This window comes from Micromys minutus (assembly GCF_963924665.1).
Source record: "Micromys minutus genome assembly, chromosome: 2".
Lineage (NCBI taxonomy): Eukaryota > Metazoa > Chordata > Mammalia > Rodentia > Muridae > Micromys > Micromys minutus.
This window is the reverse complement of record NC_137971.1, coordinates 52463556-52480239: the sequence shown is the minus strand read 5'-3', so window position 1 is coordinate 52480239 and position 16684 is coordinate 52463556. Positions and strand designations below refer to the sequence as shown.

The 16684-nt window shown below is 50.5% G+C and overlaps 2 protein-coding genes across 4 annotated transcripts; one reads left to right on the top strand and one right to left on the bottom strand.

The window, feature by feature from the left end:
- Positions 1 to 3916: 3916 nt before the first annotated feature.
- On the bottom strand, positions 3917 to 6072 carry DRAP1 (DR1 associated protein 1). Of its 2 annotated transcripts, none has more exons than XM_080911518.1 (7): positions 5806 to 6072; positions 5503 to 5575; positions 5320 to 5413; positions 4911 to 5030; positions 4699 to 4813; positions 4470 to 4558; positions 3917 to 4134 (listed from the first exon to the last, which is right to left on the bottom strand). In XM_080911518.1, the coding sequence occupies exons 1-7, from the start codon at positions 5845 to 5847 to the stop codon at positions 4029 to 4031; spliced, it is 639 nt and encodes a 212-aa protein (XP_080767644.1). In that variant the 5' UTR covers positions 5848 to 6072; the 3' UTR covers positions 3917 to 4028. The 2 variants fall into 2 exon arrangements, with proteins under 2 accessions (XP_080767644.1, XP_080767645.1); XM_080911519.1 differs by having other exon boundaries at positions 4699 to 4792.
- A 212-nt stretch (positions 6073 to 6284) lies between these two features.
- On the top strand, positions 6285 to 8346 carry LOC308416040 (UPF0696 protein C11orf68 homolog). 2 transcript variants are annotated; one of them, XM_080911070.1, is made up of 2 exons: positions 6285 to 6416; positions 7070 to 8346. In XM_080911070.1, exons 1-2 carry the CDS (start codon positions 6292 to 6294, stop codon positions 7824 to 7826), a joined length of 882 nt encoding a protein of 293 aa, XP_080767196.1. In that variant the 5' UTR covers positions 6285 to 6291; the 3' UTR covers positions 7827 to 8346. The 2 variants fall into 2 exon arrangements, with proteins under 2 accessions (XP_080767196.1, XP_080767197.1); XM_080911071.1 differs by having other exon boundaries at positions 6346 to 6416; positions 7056 to 8346.
- The last annotated feature ends 8338 nt before the right edge of the window (positions 8347 to 16684 follow it).

The following is a 16684-nucleotide window of genomic DNA, read 5'->3' as shown; positions in this document are numbered from 1 at the left end:
TAGACTTTGTGAACAATTTTAAATGGGCGTGGAAGAGTTCTGTGCTGGGGCAGGAGGACTGTTGCTATGACCTGAAGCCTGGGCTACAAAGCTTGTATCAGACCAGCTGGGATTATAGAACAAGACATGGCTCAAAAGAGAGAAGTTTTAATTCCAACAGAGGGAGGCCAGCCTGATCTACACATCTAGTTCCAGGCCAATCAGTTACATAATGAGACCCTCTCAAAAACCTCCAGGGGCTAACTTCCAGATTTTAGTGACCTTCAAAGTCAATTGCTAAGGATGGTGGGGCCATAAAGGCCAAGGCCCTGAAAGTGTTAAAGACCAGATAAAGTACATTTTGAATATGAACCTTAGGTGAGCAAGAGACAAACTGTATTTGTGCATTTGGGTATTATTGGGTTTTTGTTGGTAATGGTAATTTTTGTTTTTATGTTTGGTTGGTTTTGAGACAGGGTTTCTCCCTTTGGAACCCTGACTATACTGGAACTCACTGTGTAGACGAGGCTAGCCCAGAACTCTGCCTAGTTTTGCCTCTCCAAGTGTTGAGAGTAAAGATGTGTGCTGGAGTTTTATGAGATCAAGTTTACCCAAGACAGGTGTAACTAGTATAGTACGAAACTAACTCAGATGATAACGAGCTCCACATCACAGGTGAGAAATAAGGCAGACAAGCTACAGAACTTGTCAAAGGTTAGTGAGTGAAGCTGCTGTGAGCCAAGGGCCTGGCTGCAGAGGCCTCAGTTCTAGACCTGAAGTGGGCTGAAGGCTCAGAACCGAGGAGCATGTCGCTGTTGGCGGCACCACCTTACAGCCACCCGAGCTTCCTCAGGTCTTCTGCCCAGTACCCCAGGCTGCCTTGCCTTCCCATCATTCTTGAACCCTGAGTTCAGAACTGATCTTCTGTTCTTGGGATACAGAGCTGTATTATGTTGGCCTGGCCAACCTTAAACTTGAGATCCTCCTGCCTCTATTGGGATTATAGGTGCCATTACACTTGGCTCCAGAACCCACTTTTAACATTTTATGTGTATGTTTACCTGCATGTATGTATAACAATGTATGTGCACTGCCAGAGGTTTGGGTCTCCTGGAACTGAAGTGGGTGCCGAGAACCAAACCAGGGTCCTCTACAAAAGAGTATACAGTGCTTTTTTTTTTTTTTAAGCTTTATTTATTTTATGTATATGATGAGTACACTGTAGCTGTCTTCAGACACACCAGAAGAGGGCATCGGATCCCATTACAGAGTCACCATGTGGTTGCTGGGATTTGAACTCAGGACCTCTGGAAGAGCAGTCAGTGCTCTTAACTGCTGAGCCATCTCTCCAGGCCCAGAATCCACTACTTGGATGGACACTGGTGATAGGTTCTTGAGAGTCCCTTCCACCTCTAACTGCAATCCTCAGCCTGTGTGTAGCATGGCCTTTGCTGTGGTGTCCCATGTGTTTGCCTTCCCTGGGTCTGTTCCCATCTGTTGCTAAAAATTATTGCTCCTGGGAAACACACCCTACTCACAGGCCCTATGCCACCCTGAATTCTTTTAGGGTTAGTAGTGGGAGGAAGCTTCCCAGCTCATGTAACTAGGAAATACTGGCGCGGCAGCCACCTGATGGGTTCCAAAGTCCTCAGGCTCCAGCCCCTGCACTGGCTTCATTCTCAACCTTTAGAGTGGATAAGAAGTTTCCAATAGCCCAGCTCTCCTTCCACCAGCATCACCAGCAGTCGGCACAGCCGGTTTGTGGCACTGACTGACCAGGCTGCACCATGCCTGTTACTCAGTCCTAGAAGTGGGGTCAGTGCTCCTCATCTCAAGGTGAGGTGGAGGAGTCACAGGAGCACTTTCATGGATTGGGAGTGGAAGGCAGACCCTTGAAGGTCTGTCTCCAGCACTCAGCCATCCTTAAATCATGTCTCAAGTCTTCCCACTATTCCAACCACTGCCCTAGCCTACCTTCTTCCCTCTAGTATCACATGCTTCACAGTAGTTTCCATTCAACTACTGGCTCTTCAATGCTCCCTCCAAACCCCTTCGCCCCCTCTCTCCTCATGCTGGGTTGGCCACAGGCCCAACTTTCATCTACCTGCTCTGCTATCTTCTTCCTGTCCCTTTACCCCCTCTTCTTGGGAAACCTGAGTTTCTTTTTTTTTTTCTTTTCTTTTTTTTTTTTTTTGATGGCAATGTATGATTTTGAGCAGTGATGTACCGAGACTCAGAAAGCAGACCACCGGTTGCCAGGGCACAGGAGAGGAGAATAATGAGTGGTTAGTGTCAAATCTTATAGACTTCGGTTTAGCAAAGCAGAATTGAAACAATATGAATTTAGAAACCTAAGTTTCTGCCATTTTCTTTTTTTTCCCAGTGCCAGGGCTCTAACCTAGGGTTTTGTAAGCACTATAAGTGTTCTTCTATCTCTAATCTTACTCCAAACCTTTTACCATCTTACAAAGCAAGGGGCTAGAGACACGGCTCAGCAGTTAAGAGTACTTGCTACTTGGAGCTGGAGATATGACTCAGTGGTTAAAAGCACTCACTGAGGTCCCGAGTTCAAATCCCACATGGTGGCTCACAACCTTCTGTAATAGGATCTGATGCCCTCTTCTAATATGTCTGAGTTACAGTATATATATATATATTTTAAAGTGTACTTGCTGCTCTTCCCAAAGACCAGGGTTTACACTTTCAGGACTCACAAGGTGGTTGGCAACCATCTATATATAATTCTGGTTCCAGGGTATTCAATGGCCTCTTCTGGCCTCTGTTCACACCAGGCACGCATGTAGTGGTAGTGCACAATGCATGAAAAACACCCGCATATCTAAGACATTTTTAAAAAGAAAAAGCGAACATACATACTACACATTTTTGTCCCTTCTTAGCCCCAGCATGACCTTAGCTCCCCACTCTCTCAATAACTTCTGAAGCAGGGGTTCAGAGTCTCCTCTTTGGGGATACTTCCTTCAGGGATACTTTGACAGCTCTCCCTTATACCAAACCATGTGGATAGCTCAGGGTCTGGCAGCTCGTGTCTGGTGCCTTTCCCTCCAAGTCCATACACCTGCCTCCAGGCCTCAACTGTCAACAAGACCAATCCAGTGTCCTCAAGAGCACCCCAAATTCATCACAGCCAAACTTGCGATCTTGTCTTTTCCTCTTGTGTCCCTCAGCTGGAAAAGAGTCCCACCCCTGCCAAGGAGCTGCAGACAATGAGAAAGGTGCTTCCTGATATCCTCCCTTTGCCCTTTGCCAAACAGCCCTGGGTCTCCCCCAACTACAGCCACCATCGTCCTCACCCACGCACACAGCACATTTCCAAGGGTCTCTGAATGCCTCCATCAGAAGAAGCCAGAGAGTTTGTCAACAGATGACTTACCATCCACTCTTCTCACTTCGTGAACCCCACGTGGTTATTACTTCTTGCTTCCCTCAGCACTGCTGCTCCCTGAAAAGGTACCTCTTGCCTTTGGCACACAAATTGCCCAGGCTGCTCAGATACAGGTAGGCAGACTGCTTGGCTCCAAAGATGCTTCGCAGACCCTCTGCCATCTCATCTGCCTGTCTCTTTATTGTGCTAAGCCCTTCACTGCACTGGCTGCAGAGCAGTTTTCAAGGCCTGGTCTCAGTACTGATTCCATCTGTCCCTTCTCAGCTGAAGGCTGCCCAAGGTTCAGGTCCCCACAATGAGAGGTCATCCCTTGGCACTTCCAGCATGTGACAACTCAGTCCCTAGACCATATTCCTTTCTTCAGTGCCCCTACTAGTACCCAGACTCCTGTCAGACTCTCCATTTTTACTCAATCACTGGGCTACCCCAACAATGTCCCTGCTGCCTCCATGTGGGAAGGTAGGGGGTGGGCAATAAGAATACACCTGCACAGCCCTGGACACAGGATGAAAAGAAACCAAATTCTCTCTCTCTCTTTTTTTTTTTTTTAATAAATTTAAGAACAATTCCATCTTTCTTCTCCCCAAAGCAACTAATACTAACTAAAAGAGTACAACACGGCCAGGGTAAAGGGCAAAGGGTGCTAGGAGTCATAATCCTCTTCATCCTCTGCGTCAGGTGCTGAGGGGCCAGGGGGTGCTGGGGGCAAAGGCAGAGGAGAGGTGAAGGGCATGAAGGAAGTTGGAGGGCTGCAGGATAGAAAATGGAGAAAATCAGGGCTTGCCACTGTGCTGTGCACAGCCCACAGGCCCCACCCCCATTCTCCAGGGGCAGTGGCAGATGAGGTCAAAGCCACCCCATCACATCACAGGAAACAAGTCCCCTTAGGAGGAACGGTCCCAGCAAAGACCACTCTCCAGACTCTCCCCGACTACCATGGAGCCACGACCTTCTCAGAATAATCTCTAGTGTTTAATGTCCCCTCCCATTCCCTAAAGTCAGCCACCACCTCCAATAGCTAGGGAAGTAAAACTAACTGGCTCTGGGGGGTTTGGCGTGCCCCTCATGTCCCTGGGGTGCTCACCTCTGAAAGTGGGCAGAGGGGTGACTGGCTTGGGGTAGAGGCTGTGGTGTCTCTTCTTCCCCATCAGTGTCTGTGTCCTCAGACTCATCCTGTGAGCACAGCAGGAGTCAGTCAGGGTAATGAGAGAAGGCTTGGACGTCTCTGGGGAGCCCAGACCCCTTGGAGAGCAATGGAAATGAGGTACAAAAGGCAGGGGTGAGACCAGGCCTTTCCTGTCAGCCTCACTCACCTCTTGTTCTGAGTCTGTCCCGGACAGCTTCTTGTCTTTGCCTTTGCTCCCTGTGCCTCCATTCTTCCTGCCACTGCTGCCTGGTTTCCGGCCCCTTCGGGAAGGTACAGTCCATCTGCCCAGAGGACTCTCCCCCTTGTTCACCCCCCAGCCACCCCCAACCCTTGTGGCCTTGGCCTTTCCCACCTATATACCTGGTTTTGGTTACCCACCTTCGAGGACCCTTGTCCCCATCCATGTGGTTGTCTTCCCCATCCCCCTGCATGTCAGGCACAGATGCCACCAAGTCTTTCAAGAAGTCAAATTGCTGCTCAAGCTCAATGCACTGCTTCCTGAAGAAGTGGGAGAGGAAGGTGTTCAAATAGGGTTCCCAAAACACTTATGGAACGATGGAAACAACCTTTAAATGTCAGTACAGTGGAACATGAAAAACACCCCTCCCCATTTCCACCAGGTCTCCCGGGCGGGCGGCTCGGCTCTGGTTGTTCCCTCCACCTGAAACACCTAATCTCTCCTACACCAGTCCAAACCCACAAAGCTGGCCTCCCTCAACCTCACACCACTCCCCCCTGTCGGAACACTGCCTCCTCAAAGGCCCCTTCCAACTCAGTGGCCACTCACAGGTGGGACGTGGTCATGGTTTTGGCATTTCGAGACTGGGTCACCTGGCAAGCCTTCTTTAACAGGGACTCCAGAAAGAGCTCAAGTGCCCGGGCTGAAGACGTCAAGGAAAATCCAAAAAGGGGAGTGCCGCAGTCCCGCCCCACGCCCCTCAGCCCAGCCAGCCAGCCCATAGTAGGATACAGATGATGACAGGCACAGCTGCCGCCACCTTCCCAATCTCTTCGTCCGTCTGCATGATCTTCTTGATCCGCGCCTGCCGGGGAAGGGGACAGAGCTTGTCTCCTGCGTCTCTACAAGGGAGCTGAGGGAACCAGGGGGTAACCCAGGGGAAGGGGGCGGGGGGCACTAGGCCAGGAGGGCATGGAAGGGGCGGGGCGTCAGGCCGTGAACACCTAAAGGCACCCGCCCGCCCACCAGCAGGACCTGGGCCCAAGCCTCCCAGGAGCCCCAGCCTGCAGAGGCCCATCCCGGCCACGTGCTCACCGGCGGAAACCGCGCGTTATACTTCTTCTTCTTGCTTGGCATCTCCGGGCCTCTCTCGCTGAGCCGGGCCCAGCGCCGCCGCCCGCAGCCTCCGGGCCCCGGGCCTGTTCGCCGCCGGCCCGCCGCGGTTCCCCCCGGGTCCTGGTGCCGCCTACTCCGCCCACACCACTTCCCGCAGGGTCCTAGTGCCGCCCGTAGAAAAGCAGCTCCCCAAACCCAAAGGCTGGGCTTTGGATCCTCTAGGGCGGTGCGCGTCCTTCTCAGGGATCGCCCGCCACGCCCACCCGTCCCCCAAGCTAAAGTACGAACGTTAGCTCCGCCTCCTGAAGGCCTGTAGCTCCCGGGATTCTCGCGCTGGCTCCGCCCCTGAACGCAGCCCGCCCCTTCCCCTGGAGTCCCCGCCCCCATCCTTCTGGTTCCGCCTCTGGCCCCGCCCCATGACTGTGTTTGTCTATAAAGTTGTTGTTGAGGTGGCGGGACCCTAAGATGGCGGCGGCGGCGGCGGCGGCCGTGGCAGGGGCGGGGCGTGGCGGGGGCGGCGGCGCGGACCCTGGGCAGGAGCGGAGCCGGGCCCGAAGTTGGGTTGGCGCCGAACGAAGTGAAAGCCGGAGGTGACTGCGGGGCGGCGAGAGGGGCTGCCCCTGGGTAGAGAAAACCCTTAAACTGTGGGCACTAATGGCGGCGGGTGTGGTAGGGCTGGAGCCTGGTCCTCGCGCAGGCTCTGTCCTATCAGGTTCGAGTCCTGATGTTGCCCACTGACCCTCAGATAGGCCACTGCCCTTTCTGGGACTCAGAGTCTCGGTGTTTAAGTGTGCCCCAAATAGTTCACCGTGGGAGGCCTGGCCCTCTACAGCCAGTCCCCTGAGGTTGGTGAACCTGGGTTTTGCCTACGGCCATTAAATTGCAGCGCCGCGCTACCTGCAGGACTTTAGTTCAGTGGTGTAGCAGAGTCCTCTGCCAGTTAACACTTACACTCTAACGCTCTTTACAGGCATGACCTTGGGCTCGCTCCTTTAACCAGAGTTTCAATTTCCTTGTTTTTAAGCAGTGAAAGTAGTTCTAACAATAGCGACTCCACCTCAGGCGTTTTATTCTAGAGACAAATCTAGACAGGATCTGTGTTATCCCATTGTGAAGATGTAGCAACTGAGGCACAGACATTAAGTCTTGCCCAAGGCCAGTTTCACACCGTGCCTGGCACCCTCTAGGACCCAGCACTTTTTATTTACTGTCTCAAACCTCTGACTCAGTTCCCTCACTACAGGATGGAAACAAATGAAGAGCTGGAAGAGGAGGGCTCTCCAGGTGGCCGTGAGGATGGCTTCACTGCTGAACACCTAGCTGCAGAGGCTATGGCAGCTGACATGGACCCTTGGCTGGTATTTGATGCCCGTACTACACCTGCCACAGAGCTGGATGCCTGGTTGGCCAAGTACCCACCATCTCAAGTTACTCGATATGGGGACCCAGGTTCACCCAACTCTGAACCTGTGGGCTGGATTGCAGCCTATGGGCAGGGTTACACCCCCAACTCTGGAGATGTACAAGGGCTGCAGGCAGCCTGGGAGGCTCTGCAGACCAGTGGGCGACCCATCACACCAGGTACCCTGCGCCAGCTGGCCATCACCCACCATGTGCTCTCCGGCAAGTGGCTGATTCACCTGGCACCTGGCTTCAAGCTGGACCATGCCTGGGCTGGCATTGCCCGGGCTGTAGTTGAGGGCCGTCTTCAGGTGGCCAAGGTGAGCCCACGGGCCAAGGAGGGTGGGCGCCAGGTCATCTGTGTTTACACGGACGACTTCACGGACCGCTTGGGTGTACTGGAGGCAGATTCGGCTATCCGTGCTGCAGGCGTTAAGTGCTTGCTCACTTACAAACCTGATGTCTACACCTACCTGGGCATCTACCGAGCCAATCGCTGGCACATTTGCCCCACTCTCTATGAGAGCCGTTTCCAGCTTGGAGGCAGTGCCCGTGGCTCTCGAGTGCTGGATCGTGCCAACAATGTAGAACTGACCTAATGGGCCGAGTAGGAGAGACCACCTTTTGCTTCCCAGCTGGGGATGGATCCTTCCTTCTCTTCCTTGTGAGGACTCATTGACTTGGGAACTGCCTGCACTCAGTCCCTTTGAACTTCTCTGTGCAGGGCCAACTGCAACCCCCACAGGTTGGGGGCTCTGGCTCTCTGAGGGCCGGCCCTCGGCTGCCCCTCTTTGATGCTGCTCCCCACCACTGCCCAGGACCACAGCTTGTGTGCAGATTCTCAAAGTCTGCCCTGGCTACCTCTACCCCTACTATACTTAGCCTGCATTCTTCCTTTTCTTTCCTCCCTCATAAGGGAGAAAACTTAGTGCTTCCAATCCCTGCCCTTGGAGCCATCATAGCCCAGGTGGCAGGGCTCTTACAGGACTGAGCATGCTATTGGGACCTATCCATGTTCTGGCCAAGAGGAGATGCAGGGTCTTGGATATGAGGTCTGCTCCTCCCTGCAAACTCATAGCCTGCATCACCAACATCCCTCCCCTGGCTCCCTTGACATGTGCCTGCTCCTGGCATTTCAATAAAACCCAGCTTGGGTCTGTGTCTTGAGTGTTTTGTAAAAATACTGTCCTGATGGTTACCTGCATTGACTCTCAAGAAAGACAGGGCAAGAGGAGGCAGCTCCAACCTGAACAAGCTTTCTTTTCCTTCCTCAAGTGAAGATGATGGGCTTCTTTGCAGAGGCCAGGCTCTATTGCTGAGAATCTCTTCAAAGCTGTTCTCCCTGTGTAACCCACGGATCAAAAACAGTTTCTTAGGTCTTTCCACGAAGGCCCAAGGGGGATATTCTTTTGCTCCCAAGGTATATTTGTTTTACATTTTATTTTATTAAGAAAAGACTTGGGCTGGAGAGAGTGGCTCAGCGGTTAAGAGCACTGACTGCTCTTCCAGAGGTCCTGAGTTAATTCCTAGCAACCATGTGGTGGCTCACAGCCATGTAATGAGATCCAGTAACCTGGTGTGTCTGAAGCCAGCTACAGTTATAATCTTTAAAAGAAAAAGTGGCACTATGAAGCCTTGGCTGGCCTGGAACTTCCTATTTACCCTCGGCTGGTCAGTAATTCACAGAAATTCATTGGTGGCACATGCCTTCAATCCCAGCACTTGGAAGGCAGAGGCAGGTGGATCTTTTTGAGTTCAAGGCCAGCCTGTTTAACAAGGTGAGTTCCAAGACATCCAGGGCCCACCTACATAAAAGAGACCCTGACTCAAAAAAAAAAAAAAAAAAAAAAAAAAAATATATATATATATCCTTTTAGAATCACTGTACACTCAGGAGGTAGAGGCAGGTGAATCTCTGAGTTCCAGGCTAGTCATGGTTAAGCAGTTAAGAACACTAATTCTTCCAGAGGAGCTTTAGTTTGACTCCCAGAATTCACATGGTGACTAGTAACAGCCTCTGACTCCAGTTCCAGGATATAAAATGACCTCTTCTGGCCTCTGCAGGTACTGCACACATGCTGCTCTGACATGCATACAGTCAAAACTCCCATACATGGGAAAATTAATCTTTAAAAAGTATTGAAAACAATAAAATATAAAATTACTATTTGGGGAGGGGGGTACAGAGGCTTGGTTTGTCTCATACACAAAGGTCAGAGAACCACTTGGAGAAGTCAGTTTCCCCTTCATTGTATGGGTCCCAAGGATCCACCTCCGGTCAGCCAAGCACATGATTTCAGCCATCTCTGTTGCTCAGGCTTTTTTGTTTTGTTTTTGTCTTTTGAGATGGTTTCTTTCTGCAGCCCTGGCTGTCTTGGAACAACCAGGCTGGCCTAGAACTCAGATTCACTTGCTTCTATCTCCTGAGTACTAGGATTAAAGGTAGGCACCACCACTGACCGTCGGCTTGTCTTTTCATGTTTTCATTATATGGCTCTGGCTGACCTGGAACTTGATATGTAGACCAAGTTGGCCTTGGACTCAAGGCCTGACTCTGCCTCCCACATGTTCATCTTGACTTTATGATCCTCTGCTTAAAGCCCCTGAGTGTTAGGATTACATGTGTGCACCATCACACCCAAGTTTATGTAGTACTGTCCAGGTTTATACAGTGACCAAGATTAAACCAAGGTTCAGTGCCTGCTAGGCATTCTGTTAATGTAGCTATACCTGCAGGCCCTCTGACCCCACAATTTTGGCCTTTTTGAAACAGGGTTTTGTTATGTAGCAAAACATCAGTTCCGATCTTCCTGCCACAGCTTCATGAGTGCTGGTGTGAACCATCACGTGTATTCGAAGGATTTAGATAAAGTCATCCTTTTTGTCCTTTCGGTTCCAGGAGGGGCACATAGATTTCTAAGAGGAGATGGGCTGGATTTCAGCATCTGGGGCTGGAACAACCTAGCCAGTGAACAGCTTAAATACCCACGGACAGTTTTTCCAGAAGCCCTGGTATTGGCGTCCACTTCTGCCACCCTATCCAGAAGTCACTCAGCAGTTTATACAGAACTTTCCACAGGCATCACTCAATTCTCATGACCTCTTTAAGGAAATGCTGGCCACATCCTGATGTAAGGAACTGCTACCATGCGTGATGGTATAAGCCGTTAATTCCAGTACCAGCAGACAAAAGCAAATGAATCTCTGGGAGTTAGAGGACAGCCTGGTCTACATAGCAAGTTCAATGACAATCTGAGCTACAAGACCACCTCAAAAAGAAGGGGAGAAAGAGATTGAGGCCAAGAGGAGAAAAGATGATCCGGGTGATTAAGTTTGAGAGCAGAACTGGAACTTGCCTCTGGTCTTCCCCTCTCAGATAGTGTGGTTCTTAACCGTTGTTCTTATCTTGACACACACACCCCACAGAGCATGGACGCTCACACGGTCTCTTACCTTTTGGCCATCCTCTTCTGCAAGGCTGCTACAGTCTCGGGGCCTGGCTCATGCACCGTCCTGTCTCCCCTGGTGCCTGCCCTGGTCTTGGTTGAGTGCCAGAGGTGTTGGCAGAGAGCTCCTTGAGATGTTGCTCTCGTGCCGTGCCAGTGCTGAATCAGCCTCCAGCAGCCTCACCAAGTTGGAATTTGGAGCAGAGGAGCGGAGATGCCACTGGGCTGACTGGGTGGAAGTGGCTGAATCATGAGATGCTGCTAGTTTAACCCCCTCCCCAGCTGCCTCCCTATCCTGAGCTTCCCCGGGACTAAGTCCACCTCAGCCCAAACTTGGGAAATCCCCAGAGCTCAGAGTTGGAGCCAGGTGCCCTGCCTGCCTGGTTGTCAGTGCTTGTACTTGACAAAAGTGGGTCAACTTTCCCTAGGCAGAGGAGTGGCATCCTGGCAAAGCCTTGTATTCTCACAAAGATGTCTATGTAGTATGGAGAGCCAGGTTTTCTTTTCTTACAAAGCCTGACACATCCCTCTTCTGTATCGATATGGCGTTGCCTGGCCCCTTGCCCTTTCTCAGTGTCTCCCACAACAGCAGCCACTAAATTGGTTCCTCCACCCCACATCTCTGTCCTATCCCACAAGCCAGGTCCACGGATTCCTCTATAGAGATGCCTGCACTCTTGTCCTATTGCAATTCTTCACAGCAACTAGAAACAAGGGCTACTGTCCCAGGCTGGCATTGACTAGAGCCCAAACAGCTGTTTCTGCTGTCCTTGGGCACATCTTTCTTGTCTCTGTACCCAGCAGAAGCCAACTGGCACATCCTTTACCACTTTGGCATGGAGCCTGGGGCCACAGGCTTTCTTTGCTCTTTAACACCTGCTATGTGGTACCGATCACAGAATCAGCAGTTACTTAGCAATCACCTGGTTGATTGATAGCTGTCTCTTGCTGGGTCCCAAAACCACAGACCCAGACTGTCCTTTACTAAGGCAGGAGCAATGTCTACATTTCATCTCCCAGTCTAGAGTAACCTCTTCAGAGAGTATTAAATGAAAGACTTGCCAGGTAGTGTGAGTCCCACCTGTTTGCTCTCTCTGATTTATCTTTGTTCATCTTTGCTCTGGAACACCGCTTTCCTGCCCACATTCTACCCTTTCCCACTTTGATGCCTTTGTTGATAGGTAGCCTCTTTTGGCATGCCTGACATCATTACTGCTAGCTAATGGCACATGTCAGACCCACTAGTTCTCTAACCATGTGGCTCTCCCATGTGTGGCCTTCATTTATATGTCTGGGACCCCTCAAAGACCATGATTGGTTTATCCTCAGGGCACCTTCAGCACCCAGGTCAGAGTCAAGCTTAGTGCAATCACCAAATAACATTCTTGAATCTGGGGTGATTGTATGAAATCCGTACATTATCTATGCTCCATTTAGTTCTTTTATTTTTAAATTATTTTATGTGTATGGACGTTGTTTCTGTGAATATGTCTGTGTCACATATGTTCTTCATATCTAGGGAAGCCAGAAGAAAATGTTGGATTCCCTGACACTAGAGTTACAGATGGTTTTGATCTGCCACGTGGATGCTTGGAATCAAACTTGCCTCCTCTGGAGCAGCCAGGGCTTAACTCCTGTGCGCCATTTCTCAGCCTCTAGCGTGATTATTCTAACCATTTCTGCAGAAAGGGAAACAGTCCCAGAGAATTCCAGTAATTGTCTCAAGGTTGCAGAGTAAGCATATGGCAAAGCCAAGATTTGAACTCAGATCACTCAACTCTAGAGCATCTATCTGATCTATGGTTAAGTCTTGCTAATGAAAGTGCTCTTGAGGGCATGGGAGCTGCAAGAAGAAATATTACCCTGCAGGGACATAGGATTAACTTGTGAAGTACACAAGGTAGGTTCTCAGAATCACTTGGGAGACAGGCTGGGACCAAACACAGATTCCTTCAACACTGATCAAGAAGCTGAGTGCAGCCTGTCTGGAAAGGAAGAGTCTCTCTAGCCTATAGAGAGGATTGCTCTCCTGACAAGCTAAGGGTTTCCCAAAACCTGGGCTAGCAGGGGTTCTTTTGCTCAGCCAGTTCCCGCCTACTTGGAAGTACGGAAACACTGGGTTTTGTAGGGTCCAAACTTGGACAAACCCCTGTGTCTGTTCCATTAATAAAACAGAGATTTGTGACAGAGGCCTGAGAGACAGAAAGACATACCCTGCCATCCCTTCCTAATACACTGCAAACCTCAAACCCCTGGGACAAAGGGAGGTTCTATTTGACCCCAAACTCTAGCTAGGACCTGGGGCAGAATCTGGGAGTACAGGAAACAGCTGAATTGGGAGATGCTTCAACCAAAGCTTTGGCAGGATTTGGGGGATTTTCCTACTAGGCCAGCTGCACCCCGCTCCTGCTGACTGGGAGGGGCCTTGGCAGGGATGAAGATTGGGTCACAGGGCTGATTCACTGAGGAGGGAAACTCCCCACTTCTGTGACGTACATGCCCTAGGCACTGAAGGGTAAAGCTAAGGGCACTACCCTGAGAAACACTTCACTTGGTTTTTCTTTGGCTGCTGACCTCCTAGGAGAGTGTAGTAAAGCTGAGGTTAGAGGAGGGTAGGAAGGCAGGGGCAGATTTGTGGAGACAGCTTTCCAGGAAGGGAAACCAGAGATTGCAACAGGAACGAAGGCTGGACAGTACACCTCAGGTATCCGTTCTTGTTTATTTTATGAACAAAACAGCCAAGGCTCATCATAAGAGCAAACATGTACACAGGCCTACTCTGCACAGCACACACTGGGCACCTTCCATTCCTTAGCTCACTCCACCTCCCACAGCACTCCTTTTATTAATGAGAAAACTGAGATCAAAAGATGCTAAGATAATCAAAGGTAAGCCAGGCACCTGAGAGGCAGAGGCAGAAAGGTTAGTAGTTCAAATCCATCTTCAGTTACACGGTGAGTGTGAGGGCAGCCTAGACTACATGAGATCCAGTGCTCCTAACTCCTAAGTATGTCTCCTACATTAGGGCATCAAGACGTCTGTCTCTGGTCCTGGAGCAATTCTAGCTCCCGGAATAAGAGGCCTCTTTAAGATGAAGTCTGATTGGTTTCTCTGGGACTTCTACCATTGGGCCCAGTTCTGCCTGTTGGGGACCCTGGAGGATAGCCATGTCCCATGGTTCCTCCTCTGCAGCTCCTGAAGGGGGAGAAAACTGGCTGCCAAAGATAAATAAATAAATAATAAATAAGCCAAACATTCAGAGGCCGGGAGAGGGCAGTGCAGTTCCCGTCAGTATCTCTCCAGAGTTTTGACTTTTGACCAAACTCCAATCCAGATCTTCCCAGCTTCCCTTTCACCTCCTGCATTGTGTGCACGCATGCACATAAACACAGCCCCCCTCAACTCTCACACATACGCACATACACAAATGCACATTCACAGAAACAGAGATGGACATAACACAAGTGTACACAAGCATGCACACACAGACACACAGTGAAAGCCCAGCTTTATTGCCCCAGATGGTCCTGGTCCTCTCCGCCTGAGGCCCTCTGACTGTAGGTACCCCAGGGGGCCTAAGAGCAGTGGACTCATGAACTGTGGCAAGTAGTCCTCACACAGGCAAGCTTTGCCCCACTTGGCTCTCTCACAGGCTACATGACTCACTCCCTTGCCCCCCATGACTCAATTTACACCAGTGCCTGGAGGTCCTCACAGCTCGGGTGGGGCGGTTTATGGGTGCAGCCCAGGCCCGCCAGCCTTTCATCCCAGGATGAGCTTTTCATCCCACTCCTGGCCCAGAACAGGAGCTGGCACCCCTGGGATCAGTAAAGCAGGCTCCTGGGAGCCCGGGGACAGGAAGTGGGGGGGGGGGGAGTCCTAGGCCTGAGCTTTAGAAAGAGCTGAAAAACTGAGACAAGTACCAACCGTGCTGAGCTTGGGTTTAAATGGAGCAGGAACCACTCTGTGGGTTAATTGGGCAGAACCATTGTGGACACAGAAGAGGAAATGGGCCACATGGCACCCATCTTATCAGCAAGAGAGCGCTCTAACGTGTTTTCTGCATTTCTGAGAGTCTCCCTCTGAACATTACCCATGATTTACCCTGTCTACTCCCCCAAGCAACCCCAAAGGCAGATACAAATGAAGAAACTGAACCATAGACAGTGAAGGAATTGTTTCCCAGTCGGGAAGTTTCCACTGTGATAAAAGGAGGTTTTCCAAAGAGGGAATAAGCTAATGCTTATTATATGTGTATAATCTGCCTTAAGGAAGGTTGCCAAGTGTTTCTGTATATGTGTTTGCTCATACAGAGAGCCTCTTATTTATACACTGGGTGAGAAAGGACATCTGACACATCCTGGCCAGCCTAGCAGACATATCTAGCTCCAGTCTGTTTTCCTTCTCCTGGGAGCTGCTCCCACAACCTGATACCCTACTAGGCTCTCCCCTGCCTCCCCAGCTTTGTGGGTTAAAGTGGGACCGAGAGGCCCAGTGTTCACCTCCTCCTGGGTTCAGGAGCTCAGTATGTGATGGATGAAAAGGAAGAAGTAGGACTGGAAGGATGATGGCTCAGTGCTTTAAAAAGCTGGCTGCTGTGTCCAGGGACCTAAGTTCAGTGCCTGGTGCACATGTCAGACAGTTCACAGCCACCAGTTCCAAGGGATTCAGCACTCTTTTTTGGCCTCTGCAGATACACACACACACACACACACACACACACACACACACACCTTTTAAAAAATGAAATAAGAGCCAGCATAATATAATAGATCATGCCTTTAATCCCAGCATTCCAAAGTTGACAGAAAGAAAGGAAGAAAAGAAAGAAAGAAAGAAAGAAAGAAAGAAAGAAAGAAAGAAAGAAGGAAAGAAAGAAGGAAAGAAAGAAAGAGAAAGAAAGAAGAGGGTCAGTACACACCTTTGATCCGTGCACTTGGGAGACAAAGGCAGACTAATTTCTAGGTTCAAGGTTAAACTGGCCTGCATAAAGAGTTCTAGATCAGCCAGTGCTACACAGTAAGACCCTGTGTCAAAAAGCTAAAAACAGATAAATGAAGTAAGAAGCTTGCCAGGTAGCTTAGTGATTAAGAACACTTGCTGCTCTTCCGGAGAACAAAGGTTGGCTCTCAGCACCCATGTCTGGCAGCCTCTTCTGCCTCCTTGGGTACCTGTACTCATGTGCTCACACCCACTTTAAAAATCAAATAAAATTTAAAAATTATAAACACTAAAAAGACACCAGTAAGGATCCCAGAGGAAAATGGAATGACATGGACTTGTGACTTACAAGGCCCAGCAGAGACAAGACACTTCTTGGATTCTGGAAAGTGACTGGCATAGTAACAGGGACTCTCTAAGAAGACTGGGGACACCAGAGCGGCCTCCTAACACCCTGGTGACATTTATTCCCGCCTCATCACCTCTTTGTGGACTAGGTCCTCCTCTGCCTCACATCAGTGCAGCATGGGTGACACATGATGTGGCACACACATGAATGAGGGGTTCTGGAGGAAGGTTGCCACTCACACAGCATGAGCCCCCAACCCTGGCTGGAGCTGTACTCTCCATGATTAGTCCTCCCTCTTCCACCGTCTGCCCATCAAATGGCTTGGTCTGAACCTTGGGAGTCAGCAAGGGACTCAACCCCTTTCCCAGTCACATCCCTTTTCAAATATCTACCCCGGATATTTTGTCCCCAAGCCTGGGTAGGGCTGCTCAGTCTGCTGTTCCAGGGCCTTGGCTGAGGCCTTGCCAGCCCACCTTCCAGTTCATCCCCTCAACACACATTCCTCTGTGTACCCTGAACCATGGCCAACACAGCCTTCCCTGCTGCCCACCCACAGACCTTTGTACTCAGTGCCTCTAACCCTAGGAATGTCTCCCTTGACCTTCAGCCTTTTTCTGCCAGGAAGCCTTTTCCCACTGGCCCCCACCCCAGCTGCAAAGAATGCTTGCTTCCTTCCTGGGGGCGCCGGGAATGCCCTAGATGCTCTTGGGCTACTGTGCTC

Excerpts from the sequence above, each read along its gene's own strand:
- LOC308416040 (XM_080911070.1), top strand. The coding sequence starts at position 6,292 with ATGGCGGCGGCGGCGGCGGCGGCCGTGGCAGGGGCGGGGCGTGGCGGG. Across the intron at positions 6,417-7,069 it reads GAACGAAGTGAAAGCCGGAG|GATGGAAACAAATGAAGAGC; the intron begins GTGACTGCGGGG and ends CCCTCACTACAG.
- DRAP1 (XM_080911518.1), bottom strand. The coding sequence starts at position 5,847 with ATGCCAAGCAAGAAGAAGAAGTATAACGCGCGGTTTCCGCCG. Across the intron at positions 4,814-4,910 it reads GGGGACAAGGGTCCTCGAAG|ATGGACTGTACCTTCCCGAA; the intron begins GTGGGTAACCAA and ends TCCTCTGGGCAG. Across the intron at positions 4,559-4,698 it reads GGACAGACTCAGAACAAGAG|GATGAGTCTGAGGACACAGA; the intron begins GTGAGTGAGGCT and ends CTGTGCTCACAG.